The sequence below is a fragment of the Kogia breviceps genome, chromosome 4 (assembly GCF_026419965.1).
Source record: "Kogia breviceps isolate mKogBre1 chromosome 4, mKogBre1 haplotype 1, whole genome shotgun sequence".
NCBI lineage: Eukaryota > Metazoa > Chordata > Mammalia > Artiodactyla > Physeteridae > Kogia > Kogia breviceps.
Genome location: NC_081313.1, coordinates 115,669,899 through 115,691,511, shown reverse-complemented (window position 1 = coordinate 115,691,511; position 21,613 = coordinate 115,669,899). Strand labels below are relative to the sequence as shown.

Genomic DNA, 21,613 nt, shown 5'->3' with positions numbered 1-21,613 from the left:
AGCAAGCACTGGCGGCAGTGGATGCCCTAATTCTGAAGACATTTATATCCAGAATGTAGGCTAGCCTGCCTCCTGATTTTCACCAAAGCAACAAAGCTCCAGCAACCTCTGCAACCCCCCTTCCCCCACTGCTTTCCTTTCCTGTACCATTTCAAAGCTTCTGCATTCTTTATGTCGAGGTGTAATCCTCTGATGACCACAGCATCAACCCGTGCCCATCCAGGTTGAAAGGACATGCTCAGAACTCTGTATTTCACTTATGGTCCTATTCAAGCTCAGTATCCTTGAACCACACAATGGTTTATTTCCACCTGGATAATTGTATTTCTAGGCTGAAACACTTTGGAAGATGCTTTCCCAACAGGATCCAGAGAAGCAGCTTCTGATGACCCCTCTTGCTATTCTTTACAACTTCCTCTTCAAAAGGCCTTTTCTAATTGGAATGTAGTCTGTCCCCACCCTTCAAGCCACTTTAATTTCATACGTGGACAGCCAGGCCTCTTGTTTTGATGAACTTTTGTCACTGATTGCCCAAAACCTTGCTCAGGCCACTTCCCATGGCCTTTTCCCCCCAGACTGTTCAGGAAGGTAGGAACCCAGCTTTCCCATAGAGCATAAACTATGGAAAGCCCATCTTTGCTCCTACCCTCTAACTCATGTAGCACCTTCCCTTCATCCCCAAGCTCTCAAACCACAATGACCTGGCACTTCCCTCTCCCAATTGGACACATTCGGGAAGCAAAGAGTAATAATCGGATGCAACAATGTAATGATGATATGAAAATGAACCATCCTCCACCTCCAACCCCATCCTCAACCTGGCCCTGCTTTTTAGAATGGCTGGCACAGGAAGAATTTAGTCCACTACAAACAGATTTGTTAGATTTTTAATAAGAACATGGAAATCCCAATCAGCCCTTCAACAAAATTAAAATACAGAAAGTGAAATTAAAAGTATTCTACAGTAAATGACTTTTATTAAAAAAAAATGTAACTGTGAACATATAAACAAGCCTGCAGGGCACTACAGTACAGCCGGGAAGATAGATACATTTTCCAATGTACCTATGGGCCAATGAATTCCATCATTTTCAAATAAATTCTTAATAAAACTCCACTGCATTGTAAAGTTTTGCTGAAAATATTTCCGGACAAAAAAACCCCCAAAACAAAAAGCCTCATGTAGGAAAGCAAACTTTCCTTCGCATTTGGAACTATAAGAGGAGTCCCAAGGGAACGCTGGTAATAGATGGAAATGGGTCCTGGAGTCACCAGTGTGTGTATGCGTGGAACACACCAACAGCACAGACATGACAAAGTTCTTTCTCAAGATGGCTGTTCCCTCAAGATAGGACTGAGATGGGATGGGGAGAAACTAAAAGAATCCTACAAAGCCAATTCTTTAAAATTCTGCTTTGGCTGATTTTTGTGCTATAATGGGCAGTTGATTTCTAAAAATCTTATTTCTTCAAAGAGTTTTATCGAAAGGAAGACTAAATGTAATGTGCCTTTCCTCATAATCCAGGAAAACAACTGTGGTATTTCAAAAGTTCTAAAAATATCTACTTTCATGAAATAGTAACTATTTCACTACAAACCTATTTTTCACTAAATACACACGTTTCCTAATCCTGGAGCCCCTTGGGAAAAGCAGTGGATTCCCCCTGTGTCCTTCCAGACTCCACTGTTTACGGGAGAGATGGTGCGGAAAGGCTTCACCCGGCTCCCGGGATGGGGTGTGTCAGAGGTCATGTGCAGAGACACCGTCAGGCTTCCACCAGGTGTGTTTAAGCAATTAGCCCCCACTTGTACCAGTTATGTGATTCCCCCTACCTCCAAACACATTCCCACTTAACTAGGCACAAGAGAAAAAGAAAAGAAAGGTGTGCCCACATTCCTGGTTTCCACGAATCTCAAATCATGAGAATGTGCTGGAAAGCCCAGCGATATTCAGGCAATTCAGAGTCCCAAAAGGCCACAGGATGGGCATGTGGCACCCTTGGCTTGGAGTCTGTAACTGTATATGTGAACAGTGCGACTTTCCTGTGTCAACCTTCAGTGTTGAGGCAGCAAAGAGTGGCTGGAGAGTTTGTAATACTGACCACACTGGCTCCAAGTGAAGGACCTCTGCTCCAGCAGAGAACCCTGCTGTTCCCTGTATGTGTTGTGAGTGAAAGACCTGCTTCACAGGCGAGTTTGGAATTTCTCCACGCCTAAGACCTTGCCAGCTTGGATTCATGAGCCTTGAGGGTGCCAACAGCATCTTTCACTGCATGATAAATGATGTTCTTCACCTGGAGAGAGCAATCAGCACAGTCAGTTTATGGCAGCCACAGACTGTGTTCTGCAAATGAAAATGTTATGTCCTACACCGACTAAAAGCCTCTGATTAGTGAGGAAAGCCCTCAACCAGGACTGCGTGCTTCCTAAATCAATCCCAAAAGGTGATTTACAAGTCACACAAGATATATAGTCTATATTCAAAAAAGAATGATTTCATCATTTGAAAGGCTATGTAATCACCATCCTCTATATGCTGGGAACTACTGTTAAGCTCTTTATGTGGACTTTCATTTAATCCTTACCATAATACTATGAGGTAGATTCTATTATTATCCCCATTTTACAGATGAGAACTGAGATTCCATGGTTAAGAATCTTACCTGAGGTCCTGTAGCTAATAAGAATGCACTAAAACAAAAGTGGGCAGGTAGGATTTATTGGGTATTTTTCCCTTTTGTGCTTATACATATTTTCTAATTTGTCAAAAAGGAACACGTATGTGAAGTAAAAGTTATTAAAATAAAGTGAACAGGATAAAGACATTTTCAAACCAACACTGTGATTATTTCTGAGGAGGTGGAATGGGAAAGAGTACATGGAGGCTTCAATAATGTAGTTGTTGTATATGTATATATTGTGTATGTGGTACGTATATGATGCTTTATTTCTTAAGCTGAGTTATGGGCACACAAGCCCCCTTTGCTGTTCTCTATTACATTTTTTGTATTAATTCAATAAATATTTACTGAGTACCTACTATGTGCTAGGGAAAAGCAGTGAATAAAACAGTAAAATCCCTGCCTTCATGGAGCTTAAACAGCTTATGTCCTAGTAGGGATAGAAACAAACATAAAATACATAGTATGTTACACCGTGAAAAATACTACAGAAAAAAATAAAGCAGTGACAGAGGATTGGGAGGTGACATGTAACAAGTAGAGACCTAATGGAGGTGGGGTCTGAAATATGTATGCCTGAATACTTGCATTATATATCTATAATATCAATGTTATCTATTTATCAATGTGATGGTACTTTGCATAAGAACTTTATGGTTGAAATATTCCATAATTCTGAAAAAGGAACAGCAAAACAGATCAAGTTCAGGGTTAAAGGTAATTAAATCTACCAGCAACCAAGAAAAATCTCCAACCTCATGGGTTACTGACCAAAGAAAACACACCTGAGTTACAGGCACGGTGGAGGAAAACAGGTCACACGTGAGGGGCTGGAAGAACGCCTATTCAGATGCTGAAGTTCTGCCTGGGAAATCTTGCTTCCTTATTCTTTTTCTTTTTTTAATGTTATTAAAGCATCCAAGTATATTAACTATGAAATTCTGCCCTTAAAGTTCCAATCCATTTCTGAGCAGAGGAAAACCTAATCTGATTGTCCAGCTTAGATCTACAAGTGGGAAACAACTCTTAGGGACATGGATTACAGTCCCTAGCAGGGCTCTAAGGAATTGAGTTTGCACAGAAATTTGCTGTGAGAAGCAGCTTCAGGGAAAGAGGTTTAGAACACATTGCCACAGTGCTTGTCCCACCTGACTGAGGAAGTCAGTCTAGTCAGTTACTAACACGGATACACTGTATCTTCCAGGGGCAGAGAAAAAGAAGATTGTCACACTGGAAGTGATTGGGTTAAAAGATTCATATTCTCTAAAAGCAAACCTGAAGAGGACTGATTAAATACTTCCTGGAGGGAGGACTCCATAACCCAGACATGTGTCCCTTAATCATCTCTCTGAAGTTATACTGCCCAGGTAATATCCTCAGAAAGCAGAATGTGCCTCCTGTGTATGTAGCCTGGTAGGAGATGAGAAGACAGGGTTGGGGTGGAGGAGGAGTTCTTTACCTGCAGTTTATCCTCATGGTTTGTATGAGTATTAGAGAGATGCCTGAATTCCTGAGTCAGGCGGAAACAGTGCTTTACATGCTCTGGAGATACAAAGTCTTCTGCTACTTTTATGCAACTGTATAGATTGTGCACCTGGGAGAGGAAAAGTACAGAGGCAAACATCAGGCACTAGAGAGTCAGCAACAGGTGGAAACTGTCCATCATAACATTTAAAAAAACACTTTAGAAATACTTATGATATTCCATTTTCATAAAGACAACAAATGCAGAAAGACTATAAGTATATATTTATAGATGAAAACGTTAGTATTTGCACAGAAAAGGATCTGGAAAAATATACACCAAACTGTTAACAGTAGGCTACTTTCTGGAGAAGGCAGGACAAGGGGACTGAAAAGGGATATGGCATAGGTAGCTGAACAGAGACTCACCTTTTCTTTAATAGTTCTCCCTTATTTTAAAATCTTTAAATGAGCATTTAAAATTACATGGAAGGGGGACTTCCCTGGTGGCGCAGTGGTTAAGAATCCATCTGCCAATGCAGAGGACATGGATTCAAGCCCTTGTGCGGGAGGAGTTCACATGCCGCGGAACAACTGGGCCCGTGAGCCATAACTTCTGAGCCCGCATGCCACAACTACTGAAGCCCGCGTGCCTAGAGCCTGTGCTCCGCAACAAGAGAACCGCCGCAATGAGAAACTCATGCACTGCAATGAAGAGTAGCCCCCGCTCACCACAACTAGAGAAAGCCTGCACGCAGCAACAAAAACCCAACGCAGCCAATAAATAAATAAAATTAAATTTAAAAAAATAAAATTACATGGAAGAAAATTAAAAATCAAAAAATAAGTTGCACTTGGGCTTCCCTGGTGGCGCAGTGGTTGGGAGTCCGCCTGCTGATGCAGGGGTCACGGGTTCGTGCCCTGGTCCGGGAGGATCCCGCATGCCGCGGAGCGGCTGCGCCCGTGAGCCATGGCCGCTGGGCCTGCGCGTCCGGAGCCTGTGCTCCGCAACGGGAGAGGCCACAGCAGTGAGAGGCCCGCATACCGCAAAAAAAAAAAAAAAAAAAAAAAAAAAAAAAATAAGTTGCACTTGAAGAGCAATCAGTCTAACCTAGCCATTTATACCTATTGCCAGATTAGCAAGAAACACAGATATAAGGACTATGGGAATTGTGGAGCCAGCCCTAGCCCCAAGTTGGAACATACCTGGTGTGGGGCTCCAGCAGGTATGAAGACGGCATCTCCCAGGAACTGAACAATGGCCCAGCCTTGCACACCATATTCCTCATAGAGTCGCTTACGTAGGGTCTGGTCCAAGTACCAACTTTGGTCATGAATTGGATCATGATCAGGGGGATTCTCTTGGCCTTGCTCTTCTCCAACCTGATCATGAAACCATGATCAAAACCCAAAGATGGAAAAATCAATAAATACATAAAGATTATTGACAGGATAAATCCAACTTGCTGCAGTAACATCACTGGTGGGCCAAAGTTTCTACTTTATTCAATATCCTCTAAGTGTGGATTCAGCCCTACGGGGCATTTTGACAGAGGGCACAGGTCTTTAATGCCAAGGGACTCCACATGAGAAACCCTAGGCAGGCTGTCTCAGCATCCCCAGACCCTTCATCTGTGAGCTGGGACCCCACCCAGGGACATACCTTTCGCAGCAGCTCCCGGATCTTTTCCGCATCCTTGGCTGCATAGATGTGCCACAAAGCACCAGGTTTCTCCTTTCCATCATGAATCCTTTGCTTTGTCACCTCATCAGCATCTCCCTCATCAATTGTCTTGAGCACCTCTGAAAAGAGCAAAGTGACACTTTTCAACGTAACCAGCCATTTCAGTACCTCTGAGTGAAGCAAAATGTCCAATTCAAACAAGTTTAGTCTCTACTATTCACTATCTCTCTGGAGTGATATAAGGTAGAATCAAAGAATCAAAACTCACATTGGTCTAAGCTTCCTACACATGGGAAGAGCTACCCTCATCTTCCATACTTAACAGAGACTCAGCATTTTTTGGAGATATAGTGTTCCTTTAAAACATATTTCCTGCTCAAACTTTGTAGCCATATTTTATGTTCAAATTGCAGGTTATTTCCTGCTGTAGGTAGGTGGACTGTATACTTTCTCAAGACCTCTTCAAACTCTCCGATTCTGTGGATTTAAGGCCATGAAGAGCAAAGCTTCTCTGGCAAGTTAAGAGGCTTGGCTTCTAATCCTTGTCTGTTATGACCCTTTAAATGACAGCCTAATGGAAAGATGTGCAGATGTGTAGCATCAAAAGCAAATGTGTGGCAGGAAATATACCAAAGTAATGATATTGATTATCCCTGAACTTCGAGATTTTGAGTTTTCTTCTTTAAAATTTTGTTTTCTAAAACTTCCATAATTAACACACATTAATTCTACACTGAGATAGCAGAGAGTGCAATGCAGCAAAATATCACTTTTATGTTTCATCTCTGTGCAAATGACCTGGCTTTATCACCTATTACCCCACAGCTGAACTGGGTGATAGACCAAGTGGGGCAGTTTGCCCTTTCTTCTTTATTCCTCTTTGTGATGCTACATACTCAGTGTTAAAGGGCAGCATTCCCAGAGAGGCAATAACTCTGGTCAAAGATACACAAGTACCACTCTTCTCTGCTGCAATCACCCCTTTGTCTGGGCACCTACCATGCATCATGCCTGGCAGAGATTTAAGAAAAACCCACTGGCCCTGACTGAGGAGAAAGACACACCATTTTACTCCTGAGGCTAAACCTCACCCTGCTGAAGCACTGGGTTCTAGAAATCATACCTTCATCATGAGCACCCTCCCCGATGGGGATCCCAACATACACCATCACATTAACTGCATCAGACACATCTAAGTGAAGATTTGTTGTGCCAACTCTTCTGTCTTCTGCTGTTATCAAGCCTGAAGGTAAAAGGAAGATATGCAAGGTGACAGGGTAATATTCTGTTGTTGTTGTTGTTGTTGTTTTTTTTGGCCATGCCGCGAGGCTTGCAGGATCTTAGTTCCCCGACCAGGGATTGAACCTGCGCCCTTGGCAGTGAAAGCGTGGAGTCCTAACCACTGGACCGCTAGGGAATTCCTGAAAGGGCAATATTCTGAAGATTCCATATAGACCCTACAAGTGAAAACATACTTGAAGATGTTCTTAAATGTGTAACACTGGGAGAATGACGTATATCTATTTATCAATAAATAATTCTCCTCATCTCTTTTCTAGTGTTTTAAAACTGATTTCGAGCTGAGTTGACACTATCATTAGCTTTGGTCATTGATCCAATTTCACCCTCCTAAATGATCTCTCCTTCAAAAGCAAAAGAGATATGGGCATTATGGACACTCAAATGAAGCTTGGCTTTCACAGTGATTTAGGACATTACTGTGACTTCACAAAGAGCTGGTTGGGTAGCATGGTACTCAGACATCTTCACTCTTATCAAGTCTCTTAAAAGCTAAGGATCTTTGGTCGTGCCACGCGGCATGTGGGATCTTAGTTCCCTAACCAGGGATAGAATCCTTACCCCCTGCAGCGGAAACACAATGTCTTAACCACTGGACCGCCAGGGAAGTCCCTTGGATGGAACCTTTGAGAGGAAACTTTCTAAATACTGTGTGTATGTGTGTATATATATACACACATACATACATATATAGTACTGGGTCCAAAGGGCTATTATGCAAATCAATGACAAAAGCAAACATATTCTAAACCATCCTGGATACTGTCAACTTCTTCAGCGCCTGTCACTTTGCCCTCTATCATCTCTACACATGATCCTGACTACAAATCTCCCTCTATAGGTGAAATGGAAACAGTAGTGTCCAAAAAGGTCAATTATGGCCTCTCCCTCATACCGTAGGCATTGTACATCTTGGGGCCCAAATCGGGCCTTACAAAGTAGCTGGGTAGCCTAGAGGCTAGATTGAGTCTGCCATCTCGTTTGGTATATTCTGGCAGAGGAAGGTTCTCCATCAGATCTTCAAACCTATAAAAAAAAAAAAAGCATGAAAGATGACTTAGCTTGTTAAAGGGGAAAAAGGAAAAGAGGTGGAGTTCACTTTTCTGTGATTACTTTGTGACAGCTTTAGTAAAGCACAAGTCTCTCAAGACAACTCACTGTAGTTCACTAACCTTGTTGGCATCATGTCCCGAAAATCTTCCCCAGGAGGCCAGTCCTTGAGTTTGAGCACCATTGGCTGCCCATCTTCTGACCTTAATCGCTCTGGAAGACAGAAAGCACTCCTACAAATATCTGCTGGGTTGGCTGCTGCCTGATTCTCCAGTGACTAAAAGGTTTAGAAGACTAAACTCTCATTTTCAGACTTGTAAACCCCCATAATGGATAAGGTGGGCTTTGTTTTCCTCAGCCACTGCTTTAGTACATGATACATTTTTCCATCTCAAAGTGAAAGTGCTCCACACATCCCATGTGACCATGTGCTTAAGTCCAGGTATGCTCTGGGAGCCATGTGATTGCCATGACAGCTACCTGGTTGGCACCAGGAAAGAATGTTCCTCCTGTTAAGAGGATGTAATTTGTTATTTCAGCGGTTAGGGCTGGGCATATAGATGCTTACTTTGCACTTACTTTGCTTTTACTGAACCAGATATCAAAGCTACTTACTGCATATGATCTCGAAGCCATCCCAGAAATCCCGAACTTTCACATCGGAAATTATAGCACAGTTCCTGCAGTTCACCAAGTCCACATCCTGGTCTCCAAATTCTTGGCTAAAGGCTTCTGGCTTCCAGAGTTCAGACTTGAGTTTTTTATGTACCCCTGATACCAGCACTGGCTGTGGAAACAAAAGTATCTCAATCAGAGCCACTTAGGAAATACTTAGCTCAGGGCTAAGGGACAGAATAGGAGGGTTTCCTGGGGACAACCTCTTCTCCACAATGATTTATTATTCCCTCCCAGTTTCAGAATCTATGGATTTCAACAATGTCAGCTACAGAAAATGAAAACACTTCTACTCTGTTATTACACTTGATTCTCACTGCGGGGGGTGGGGGGTGGGGGCACATTCCACAAAAATTACTTCTGCTGCCCTGGTATCTACCATTATTTTGAGGTGAGAGGATGAAAAGCTGACAAATGCAAACTCTGAGAATACGTCCTCACATCTCGAATGAAAAACTATCCAGACAATTCTACAACCTCCCCCACCTCCCTCACACCTGCTAATATATAAAAATCAGGAAGTGTTATCACACTATCACATAGACTTGTATGGTCTTGAAACATTTACCTAGAAGAGTACCACCCACTTCCACCCATTTTTGCCTCACCCCATATCACACTTACGGATTTTCCTCTAAAGGTGTCATTAATGCCAGATCACAACCTCACAGGAATTTCAACTGCCCTTTTAAGAACACAGAGCTACACAGCTGAGAAATAAAAAGATCCACAATGTATTTTTAGGAATCTTCTGACTTTTAAAAATCCAAGAAAACTCGAAGTAGCAAGGCTGTCTACAACAAACTTAATATATGTCTAAATCTCCTTGGCAAAGTGTCTCCCAGAGAGAATTGAAACTATCCTGGTAGCTATAGTGGGCAGGCAGACAGCCGACCCTGGGATCTGCTTATTCTTGCTTACCTGGCCTTGCTTCCAACACTCCCGGAAGATCTTCCAATTATTTTTGTTGCTGGGGTCATGGAGACACAGAAGTCTTCCATCACAGAGCCAGGAGTGAGAGGTATGGGGGTCCAGCACATTTAACCCCATCACCATCTCCTTCACTTCCTTTTGGGTATCAGTCAAGTTACAGGCCCGCTTTGCAGCATCTGAGGTTTTCTTATTTTCTACCACTGAGGCAATGATGTGGTCAAGGAAGTTGGGTAGGCTGGCCTTGTTCTTCACTCCCTGCCAGACACAAACCCATCAGGTTAGTGTGACTGAGGCACCATCAGTAGTAGAGTATTCAAAAACAGTCTCACAGTTATATTCACACAGAGTTCTGATCTACCTGATTAAATTTCATAAAAGTTATTGTAAAGTCTTTTGTAGTTGGAGGGGGGAGCCTATTAAGTCACTATCTTACATTTCCCTAGCCTTAATATTTTGCTTTATATTTATGAAAAAAAAGTATAGAAAGGTCCCCTCTACTGCAGGAGATTTGAGACCTAAGAAATATCTTTGGCATTCAGCCCCGTTTTAAGCATATGCACGTAGACTGCAGGGATCACAAAATGCTGTAACTGAGTGAGAAAGATCATTTATTTTGAGGGTTACACATTTTTTTTGGCCAGCATGCCCAAGGGATATACTTCAATTAAGTAACTGAGGTGACTTATCAAGGCAGTGACTTTTTTTTTTTTTACCAGGGAGTGTACCCCAATAAACAGTTGTACCAGAGTACCCAAGATAACTATATTCTGAAAGCAGTCTCCTACTCCCCAATCTGTCCCCTACCAAGAATCTCTCATTTGTTTCAGCTGGTGGGAAAGCTCAGGCCCAGAGATGAAAGTGACATACCTAAGGTCACAGAAGTGAAGGAAGGGGAGGGCTTTTGTAAACTTGGTAACACAATGTCTGAAGTATCACTAATCATGATCTCTACAGAGTATATGTAATCATATAACATCCTGGGAAAATTTAAAAAGAAAAAGGAGAACTGGGAGTTGGAGCAGTACAAATAAGACAGAGCTCAAAGTAATTTTTTTGGTCATTTATCCAAAAGAGAAACAAATAACCCACATTGTACAAGGCTCAACCACCCACAGTTCATCAAATTTCAGTCATTAGTCATAAAATAGAATGAGAAACATATTTGTGTACTTGTTTGAAATGATCACTGAAATATATAAACTGAAAATACAAAAGCAATGTATAAAAACATCTGTGTAAAAGGGGGAACTATATACATATTTTAATATCACTGAAAGGACAATCATGAAACAATGGTCACCTACAGAAAGGGAGGCAACAGTGGGAAGGAGACTTTTCATTGTATTTTTAAAATTTAAATTTTGTATGTTTTGAATTTAGTAGTTCAGTAAATGCTTACTAAATACTTATGTATCAAACATTGTGGCACTAGGGATATAGTAGTGAATAAAACAGACAAAAATGGGAAATTCCCTGGCAGTCTAGTGGTTAGGACTCTGCTTCCACTGCTGGGGACCTGGGTTCAATCCCTGGTTGGGGAACTAAGATCCTGAAAGCTGTGCAGCACAAAAAACCCAAAAAACCAAAAAACCAAAAAACAGACAAAAATGCCTTTAAGTGGAGGTGAAGCAGAAAATAAATAAAACACAGCAAGTCAGATGGTAGTAAGTGTTATGGAAAAAGTAAGTGCAGGGCTTCCCTGGTGGCTCACCGGTTAAGAATCTGCCTGCCAATGCAGGGAACATGGGTTCAAGCCCTGGTCTGGGAAGATCCCACATGCCACGGAGCAACTAAGCCCATGTGCCATACTACTAAGCCTGCGCCCTAGAGCCCGCGAGCCACAACTACTGAAGCCCACGCACCTAGAGCCCGTGCTCCGCAACAAGAGAAGTCACTGCAATGAGAAGCCCGCGCACCGCAAGGAAGGATAGTCCCCACTCGCCGCAACTAGAGAAAGCCCGCGTGCAGCAACGAAGACCCAATGCAGCCAAAAATTAATTAATTAATTAATTTTTTAAAAAAAGTGCATAGGAAACAGATATGAGTGGAGGATGGGAGTAGAATGGACTTTTAAAAAGGGTGATCTAAGAAGGCTTACTGAAGAGGTGACATTTCAGGAGGGAGGAGAGGAAGTTGATTAAGAAGCAGGCCATGTTGTGACATGGAAAAGAGTTCTCGGTGGAGAAAAAGACAAGTGCAAAGGCTCTGAAGAGAGAGCATGCCTGGCCATGTTCAAGAAACAGCAAGAAGGTGGGTGTGGCCAGAGCAGAGTGAATGAGAGCAACAGTGGTAGTTGAAGTCAGGGAAGTGAGGTGAAGATAGGGCTGGAACGTTATAGTCCACTGAAAGGACTCTGCTTTTATTATGAAATTGGAAGCCCTTGAAAGATTTTAGGCAGAGGTGATATAATGTGACATATCTTAAAAGAACCACTCTAGCTGCTCTGTGTAGAAAGGGAAGAAATACAGAGGACCTGTAAGGAGTTTACTATAAAAATTCAGGCAAGAGAGGATGTTGACTCAGACTAGAGAGGAAGCAGTGGAGCTGATGAGAAATGGGTGAACTTGAATACATTCTGATGATCAAACTGAAAGGTTATGCTAACAGATTAGATACGAAATGTGAGAGGGGAGTCCCAAAAGACTCCAAGATTTTTCGCCAAGCAATTGGAAGCCACTGACCAAGAGAAGCAAAAAATAAAGGAGACGCAGGCTCACAGGCAGAAGAACAGGAGTGTGGTTTTAGAGGTGTTAGGTTTGAGGCGTCTATTAGATACCCAAGAGAGTACAATATGAATGTACTGCCTACATTTAAAAAAAATTTAATGTCTGTTATTGTCAAGAAAATAAAGTGATTTCTGCTGATGACTGAAAAACTTCATCTCAATTTCTACTGACTTCCTAACATGGCACAAAAGGTTTACTACTTAAAAGGATCTCAAACATTCCCAAAACTTAATATAAAGAAAGATCTTGTCAGCTGGACTGATAATGTGGAGGACACAAGTCAGTCATATACCCTCTAACCCAGTTATCAGATCTCTGATGGTTCTTTCGTGGAAAAGCAGCAAAGGCTAGAGTTGTAGAGAGGACACTTACTGCTGAGGATGTAGAGAAGACCGGGGGGAAGGGTATGCCTGTGTCCAAGGGGGTTTGAGGAAGCTTTCCGGGCCCGGAGTGGAGGAGGTCTCGAAGGCTAGAGCCTTCAGTTTTGTTGTTGGAGGCAGTGGGACCCAGTAACAGACTGTTAAAAAGCTTTGGAGTCAACGGAGAGACCTTTGCAGTAGAGTTGAATGAGTCCAGCCCAAAGGGTGAATGAGACTCTTTATTGAGCACCGACCTCAGGGACCCTGCTTCTGTAAGAACATAACCAGGAATAGCATTAGGCACAAGGAATACCCAGCAGGCAACTGACTCCTAAAAATCAGCCAAGTGGTAAAGAGGAAAGACTTTCCCCTCCCCTGCCCCCCAAACTACGTACAGTTTGTCTGGGCCAAGCCTGATGAGCTATGACTATGGCAGGTCTCATGGCCAAGGAGAAGCTCTCCTACTTCTTCCTTTCTTTTCCAGATCTGGATTTCAAACTTCCTTTTGTTCCCATCCATCTTTCGTCTCCCTCCATTTCTAAGACAGTGTTTCTTTAAGTGGGTCTCCAGAATACTAGTATTAGAATCACCTGGAGTGCTTGTTAAAAATGGAGATTCTTGGTCTTACTCCAAGAGACTTTCACTTAATAGTTCTGGTTGGGCACAGGAATCTGCATTTTTAACAATTCCCCAGGTGATTTTGTGCCCACTGAAAAACAAGTCTAGTCCTCCTGGCTAGTAATACTGGCTATCAGGGCCATTTGGGAAGCTTGTTAAAAATTTTATATCGATTCTGACTAAAGAAGTTTGGGGTAGAACCCAGGCATGTGCCTTTTTTAAAAAGCTCCACTTCTAGAAAGAAGTGGAAAGAGATTCCCTCATTTTACATGATCAGCCAGAGAAAGCAAGTGGCATGTTTCAAAAATGTGGATGGTAATGTGTGAGTTTGAAGAATCCCAGAATAACTCAAGTGTTCCACCCACAGGCAGGGCAGAGGCTTGTGTTAATCTCACCTTTTGTTTCTTCCTTAGCCTTCTGAGTTGCTAAATCCGCCAACCAGTGCAGGGCAGAGGAAGGTGGGCCTGCGTCAGGGCAAGGGGGCCTGATGGCTTTTAGCTCACTATTGCTATTTGACGCCGAACTGTCTGCTTTCAGAGGCTCGTCAGATCTGATGTCAGTACTGTCGGCTTTGGCAACATGGTCAGTCTCTGGTTGTGTTACCGATGCAGTTCCTCCTCCACCTGAGAAGGTGGTTTCATTTCCAGAAGAGGCACTAGGGTTTATGCTAGGAAGCTATAGCACAGAACGCCAACATGGTTAAAGTGTTGTCCTTGTGTAGAAAAAATACAATGCAAATAGTAATGACAGCTGACACTAAACAGGTCTGGGAAAGTAACTGTCCCATAAACTGCTATTTCACTCATTCATTAATTTAACATATATTGTTGAGTCCTACAATGTGACAGAAACTATGCTAGGTTCTGTGGAAAGAGCAGTGAACAAGACTTGAAAATAAAACAGCATTTTTGTTTGGCATGCCTGAGACTCAAATTCTGCACTGGCAAATTGGTGATTAGAACTTGACCGCATAGAGCTGTTCTGAGGATTAAATGAGATAGTAATGAGATATGCAAAGAGCTCAGCATAGTGTCTGGCACACATAAATGCTCAATAAAATGGTTATTATTCTATTATTGAATTTTCCAGATGATTTGCTCTAATATGTCAATTCTACTGAAAAGATATTTTGAGATCTCTCAGCATTAATCCCTGTACGTCTTATTGATAATGTGTAGCATTCCTGGAAAGTCCTCCGAATGTAAGAGGTGTGTGTGTGTGGTTTTTTTCTTTTTTAAAAATAGCTTCTTATTCAAAATAGTCACCATCACACCAGAATGACCTCCACCTCTGACAGAGCAATGAGAAAATTACTGCCTCTCTGTGACGGCTTAGGACTGCTTTCAGGGTAGGATGATCCCAGATCAGCAGGCTAATATTCATATTTCTTACCTCAGTACCTAACATGACAAGGCAGGGACCATGCACACAGATAGGACTGTATTCCTAGTGACCCTTTCTGTACTCTTCACCTACACAAGGAACCTGAGGTACAAATCTTGACAAGATGCAAAGAATCTCTTTGTGCTATTTATCAAACAAGCCTGAATTGGTTTTAAAGACAGATGAAGAGAAACTCATACCAGTCAGGGGGAATTTAAATCCCTTGAGTAACTTCTGGGTCTCTCTCTAGACAAGCCTCCCCATCCCAATTCCCTAGGAATCTGACAGTAGCCTGGGACAACAGAGGTGCAAATGAGGCACTTGCTGGTACAAAGAACTTGAGTTTCTCTCAGTTGTACCTATACACACCACTTTACCTGTGACATCCCATTAGTGACAGCAGGTCTCAACACAGATTTGTTCTGCCGGCTAATACAAGGGCAGTTTGCTTTAATTCCCCACTTGCCCCGGGCAGCATGTACCATGTCTCCAATATTATAAAGAGCTGGAAAAAAAATAACAATTAACCTTAGAATAATTGTATGTGCCAGGTATTGTGCTAAAGACCTTATTTACATTATCTCTCTCAAGCTTTACCACATTTCAATGACGTAGCAGCTTGTACCCTCAATTTTTGATGATGAAATTGAGACTCAGAGAAGTTAGGTTATTTGCTTAAGCACATAAAGTTGGTAAATGAAAGTACCGAGACTTTAACCCAGGTCTATCTAGCACTAAAGTTCTGTGCGCACTGAACCACTAAGCTACACTCCCTCCCTCCTCTAGTAAACGTTAACAAGGTGTTCTTTAGCAGAAACTCTAGGGGTAGATTCCCTATTGTTCAAGCGTATGTAAACATTTTGAATTGTATACTTGAGATTTACTGTAAGTTATACCTAAAAAAAAAAATAGACCAATGTAAACTTTACACAAACATTTAATCAATGCTTAGATCAGCAGGGAGCAGGCATCTGACCACAGCACTCAGGGGGCTCTTCTGCTCAGATGCACTGGGTTATAAAGATCCAGGGGGTGGCTCCCCAAAGTGGGGAAGAATATAGGCAGAGGATTCACCAACTTCAGTGTGTGTATGTTAATGGAAGTGTGGAAGCTGGAAACAGACTATCTGGAGGAATCAATGAAGTAAGCTGCCACATGACCATTCATTTCTACTGTTAAGCTGCCTTCTTCATGGATTCAAGAGCTTTGATTAGCTTCAGCTGGATTTTTATAAATCTAGAACCAAAGGTCTTTCTGGAAGCCAGGGGACTGGCTTTTTCTTTCTTTCTTTTTTTTGCTGGGCCACACGGCTTGTGAGATCTTAGTTCCCCGACCAGGGATTGAACCTGGGCCCTCGGCAGTGAGGGCACAGCGTCCTAACCACTGGCCAACCAGGGAATTCCCGGACTGACTTTTTCTATTCTGGTCCAGCCAACCATAGGAATGTAAAATGACATCTGAAAAGCAACCAACCCCTCCACCCAGAAAGGTGAGGCAAAGTGGGTGCAGTGGCTGCTTACAATCTAACATTTCTGAAGATTCAAATTCTCAGGGAAATGTAGTGAGGCTTAAAAAGAGTCAAGCTGAGATAAACCATTTTACCAAACATTATGGTGTGTAAATTATAGCTCAATTAAAAACATCTTTTTTCCCCCACCAAATCTAAAAAAGGAATTCCTTTACCTGTGCCAGGGATGATCTGTGTGGGCATGAGATTCTCTGGTTCATGGGACTGCCCCTTTGCACACTTCAACCAGGAGAAAACCTCTTCATCACCTATCTCTTCTGTCTCTGAAACAGAAATGAAATGACTTTACTTATTTTATGAGGGTCACAAGATGTATCTCTCTTAGTAAGTCAGGGTTTCAGACTTTATAGGCCAATCAATGTTTTCATGGGTCAAAGAAGATAACAGCTAACTTTTAAAAATACTGCTACACTGAGGTATAATTTACATAAAATTAATTCAACAATTTAAAGTGTACACTTCAATGAATTTAGACAAATGTATATAGTTGTAGAAACAGTACTACATTCAGGATTTAGAAATTTTCTATCCCTTCCTAAAGTTCCCTTCAGCCCTTTACAGTCAATACCCTTTCCTCAACCCCTGGCCACCAACGACCAACTTTCTAACACTAAAATTTTGTTTCTTCTAGAATTTCTTATCACTGGAAACATATAGTATGTCATTTGTCATTTGTGTTGGGCTTCTTTAATTTAGCAGTGATTTTGAGATTCATCCATATTGTTGCATTTATCAGTAATTCACATCTCTTTATGTCTGAGTGCTGTTCCATAGTATGGATGTACCTTATTGTGTTTACCCACTTATCAGCTGGTAAATAGTTGGATTGTTTCCCATTATTGGCTATTATGAATAAAGTGCTACAAACATTCAAGTACAAGCCTTTGTGTGAACATATTTTCATTTCTCTTGGAGATACCTAGAAGTGGAATGCTAGTTTATGTCTAAATTTATAAAGAAATGGCTATACTGTTTTCCAAAGTGATGGTACCAAATTGCATTACTATCAGCAATGTTTAATAAGTTTTAGTTGCTCCATATCCTTGACAGCACTTTTGTACTCTCAGTTTTAAAAATTTTAGCCATCCTAGTGGGGTTGGTGGTTTCTCATTATGGTTTTAATTTGCATTTCCCTAGTAAGTAATGATAGTTTTTTCCCATGTGTTTTTTTTCCATTGATCTATCTTCTTTGATGAAGTATCTGTTCAAATATTTTGCCCATTTAAAAACTGGGTTTTGGTGGGGAATTCCCTGGTGGCGCAGTGGTTAAGAATCCACCTGCCAACGCAGGGGACACGAGTTTGAGCCCTGGTCCGGGAAGATCCCACATGCCGCAGAGCAACTAAGCCCATGCACCACAACTACTGAGACTGCGTTCCACAGCTACTGAAGCCCATGTACCTAGAGCCTGTGCTCTAGGCAACAAGAGAAGCCACTGTAATGAGAAGCCCGCGCACCGCAATGAAGAGTAGCCCCTGCTCTCCGCAGCTAGAGAAAGCCTGAGAGCAGCAACAAAGACCCAGTGCAGCCAAAAATAAATAAATTTTAAAAGTAAAAAAAAAGAAAAAACACAACTGGGTTTTTTGTCTTCTTGTTATTGAGTTTTAAGAGGTCTTTATTATAGATGCAAGTTCTTTTTTTTTTAACATCTTTATTGGAGTATAACTGTTTTACAATAGTGTGTTAGTTTCTCCTTTACAACAAAATGAATCAGTTATACATATACACATGTTCCCAAATCTCTTTCCTCTTGCGTCACCCTCCCTCCCACCCTCCCTATCCCACCCCTCTAGGTGGTCACAAAGCACAGAGCTGATCTTCCTGTGCTATGCAGCATAGATGCAAGTTCTTTAGCAAATATGTGATCAGCAAATCTTTTCTCCCACTATGTGGCTTGCCTTTTCATTTACTTAATGTCTTTTGAAGAGCAGTTTTCAAATTTGATATTAATTTTTCTTTTGTTTTTCGTGTCTTATCTAAGAAATATTTATCTAACCCAAGGACACAAAGGTCTTCTATTTTTTTTCTAGAGGTTTTAGAGTTTTAACTTTTATATTTAGGTCTATGATTTACTAGAGTTAATTTTTTGTATATAATGTGAATAAAAACAGTTCGATTATTTGAATATGTATATACAGTTATTTCAGTACCATTTGTGAAAGGACTACCTTTTCCCATTCAATTACCTTGGCACTTTTGCAGCTAATCAGTTGAATGTATATGAGTGGGTTTACTTCTAGACTCTGTTCTGTTGTACTAACCATAGTGTCTTGATTACTGTAGCTTTATACAAAGTCTTAAAATGAAGTAGTATAAATCCTCCAACTTCATTCTTCTTTTTCAAAATTTTGGTTATTCTAGGTCATTTGTATTTCATATAAATTTTAGAAACAACTTGTCAATTTTTACAGAAAGGCCTTTTGGGATTTTCATTGGAATTGCACTTAATTATAGATCAATTTGGAAGAACTGACATCTTAATATTCAATCTTCTATCCGTGAATACAGTACATCTCTCCATTTATTTATTTAGCATTTAATTTCTCTTAGCAGTATGTTGTAGTCTTCAGTACATGTGTCTTTTACATATTTGCTGAATCTATCCCTAATTGTTCACTGACATCATACAGAAATAGAACTGAATTTTGTTATGTTGACTTTGTATCCTGCAATCTTGCTAAACTCATTTATTAGTTCTGGTAGCTTTATTGTAGATTTCTTGGATTTTCTATATAGATGATCATGTCATCTGAGAATAAAAACCCTTTTACTTCTTTCCAAGCTATGTGCCTTTTAAAAATATTATTATTGGGCTTCCCTGGTGGCGCAGTGGTTGAGAGTCCGCCTGCTGATGCAGGGGATACGGGTTCGTGCCCGGGTCCGGGAAGATCCCACATGCCGCGGAGCGGCTAGGCCCGTGAGCCATGGCCGCTGAGCCTGCGCATCCGGAGCCTGTGCTCTGCAACGGGAGAGGCCACAACAGTGAGAGGCCCGCTTACCGCAAAAAAATAAATAAATAAATAATTATTATTATACTTTTCCTTGTCTTTTATTTCTTCATGCTGACTAGTAACTCCAGTTCAATGTTGAATAGAAGTTGTGAAGAGTGGACATCCTTGCTTTGTACCTGATCTTAGGGGGAAAAATGCAGTCTTTCACATTATATAAGATGTCCTTATCTATACCTAGTTCAGTGTTTCAACTTTTCTTTATCATGCCCCCAAAACACCTTCTTAAGCTTTTTTTTGGTAATTGTGCTATCCACTCCAAGAAATCTGAATATAAGATATACTGTATATTGGTTTATTTGTACCATTTTTGGTTTCATTTTTCCTCCTTTTGAATTATTTTTTATAATATAATTTTGTTTCCATTTTTGGCTTAGTGGCTATATCTCTTAATTTTTTTGGTTTGTTTTAGAGTTTGTAGTATGTTTAACTTATCACAGTCTATCTTCAAATGCTGTAACACTTCACAGTGTTAAGACCCTTACAAAATAATACTTCCATTTTCCCCCTCCTTTCCTTTGTGCTGTTATTACATATTTTAGGTTTTTTTTTTTTAGATGTTGGGGGTAGGAGTTTATTAATTAATTAATTTATTTTTGCTGTGTTGGGTCTTCGTTTCTGTGCGAGGGCTTTCTCTAGTTGTGGCAAGCGGGGGCCACTCTTCATCGCAGTGCGTGGGCCTCTCACTATCGTGGCCTCTCTTGTTGCAGAGCACAGGCTCCAGACACGCAGGCTCAGTACTTGTGGCTCACGGGCCCAGACGCTCCGTGGCATGTGGGATCCTCCCAGACCAGGGCTCGAACCCGTGTCCCCTGCATTAGCAGGCAGATTCTCAACCACTGCGCCACCAGGGAAGCCCCCATACATATTTTAGTTTTACTTAAATTATATACCTCACAATACACTGTTACTACTTTTGCTTTAAACAATTATCTTTTTAAAAGATTAAGAATACGAAAAAGTCTTTTATATGTACCTGAATATTTACCACGTAGGATATTCTTCACTCCTTTGTGTAAATCCAAGTTTCCACATTGTATCATTTTCTTCTGCCTGAGTAACTACCTCTAACTTTGTAGCATGGATCTGCTGGAGATGAATTCTATCACTTTTTCCATGTCTGAAAAACTATTTCACTCTTGAAAGACATTTTCACTGGTATGAATTCTAGGTTAATAGGCTTGTTTTCAGCACCTTAAAATACCATTCCATTGTCTCTGACGTACAGATTTCTGACAAGTTAGCTATCATTCTTATCTTTGTTACATAATGGGCCTTTTTTAATCTGGTGCTTTTCAGCTTTTCTCTTTATCATTGTTTTTCGGTAAGTGATTATGATGTGCTTTGGTGCGGTTTTCTTTTAATTTATTTATTTTTGTCTGCGTTGGGTCTTTGTTACCATGCACAGGCTTTCTCTAGTTGTGGTGAGCGGGGGCTACTCTTCATTGCGGTGTGCAGGCTTCTCATTACGGTGGCTTTGCTTGTTGCAGAGCACGGGCTCTAGGTGCACGGGCTTCAGTAGTTGTGGCACATGCACATGGGCTTAGTAGTTGTAGCTCGCGGGCTCTAGAGCACAGGCTTGAAAGCTGTGGCGCGCGGGCATAGTTGCTCCATGGCATGTGGGATCTTCCTGGACCAGGGCTCAAACCCGTGTTCTCTGCATTGGCAGGCGGATTCTTAACCACTGCACCACCAGGGAAGCCCCTGGTGTGGTTTTCTTTTCTTTTTTTTTTTTTTTTTGAAGAAATTTATCTATCTATCTATCTGTCTGTCTGTCTATTTATTTTTGGCTGCGTTGGGTCCTTGTTGCTGCGTGGGGCTTTCTCTAGTTGTGGCAAATGGGGGCTACTCTTCGTTGTGGCGTGCGGGCTTCTCATCATGGTGGCTTCTCATTGTGGTGGCTTCTCTTGTTGTGGAGCACGGGCTCTAGGCGTGCGGGCTTCAGTAGTTGTGGCATGCGGGCTCAGTAGTTGTGGCTCGTGGGCTCTAGAGCACAGGCTCAGTAGTTGTGGTGCATGGGCTTAGTTGCTCTGTGGCATGTGGGATCTTCCCGGACCAGGGCTCAAACCCATTTCCCCTGCATTACCAGGCGATTCTTAACCACTGCGCCACCAGGGAAGCCCTGGTTTGGTTTTCTTAACGTATTTTCTGTTTGAGGGAGGATTATTGTTGGATTTGTGGTGTTATAGCTTTTTCATCAAATTT

General features: G+C 41.6%; 1 protein-coding gene across 2 annotated transcripts in view; it reads right to left on the bottom strand.

Moving 5' to 3' along the window:
- Positions 1-869: 869 nt before the first annotated feature.
- KDM3B (lysine demethylase 3B) overlaps positions 870-21,613 on the bottom strand; it is a 61,404-nt gene continuing 40,660 nt past the window's right edge. For both annotated transcript variants that reach the window (XM_059061228.2, XM_059061230.2), the window contains 13 exons: positions 16,556-16,663; positions 15,250-15,377; positions 13,885-14,164; positions 12,885-13,141; positions 9,775-10,041; positions 8,794-8,965; positions 8,301-8,391; positions 8,024-8,154; positions 6,953-7,072; positions 5,809-5,948; positions 5,352-5,528; positions 4,141-4,275; positions 870-2,294 (listed from right to left, as the gene is read on the bottom strand). In XM_059061228.2, coding sequence (XP_058917211.1) covers positions 2,214-2,294; positions 4,141-4,275; positions 5,352-5,528; positions 5,809-5,948; positions 6,953-7,072; positions 8,024-8,154; positions 8,301-8,391; positions 8,794-8,965; positions 9,775-10,041; positions 12,885-13,141; positions 13,885-14,164; positions 15,250-15,377; positions 16,556-16,663 — 2,087 coding nt within the window. In that variant the 3' untranslated portion in view covers positions 870-2,213. The remainder of the gene's footprint in view (positions 2,295-4,140; positions 4,276-5,351; positions 5,529-5,808; positions 5,949-6,952; positions 7,073-8,023; positions 8,155-8,300; positions 8,392-8,793; positions 8,966-9,774; positions 10,042-12,884; positions 13,142-13,884; positions 14,165-15,249; positions 15,378-16,555; positions 16,664-21,613) is intronic.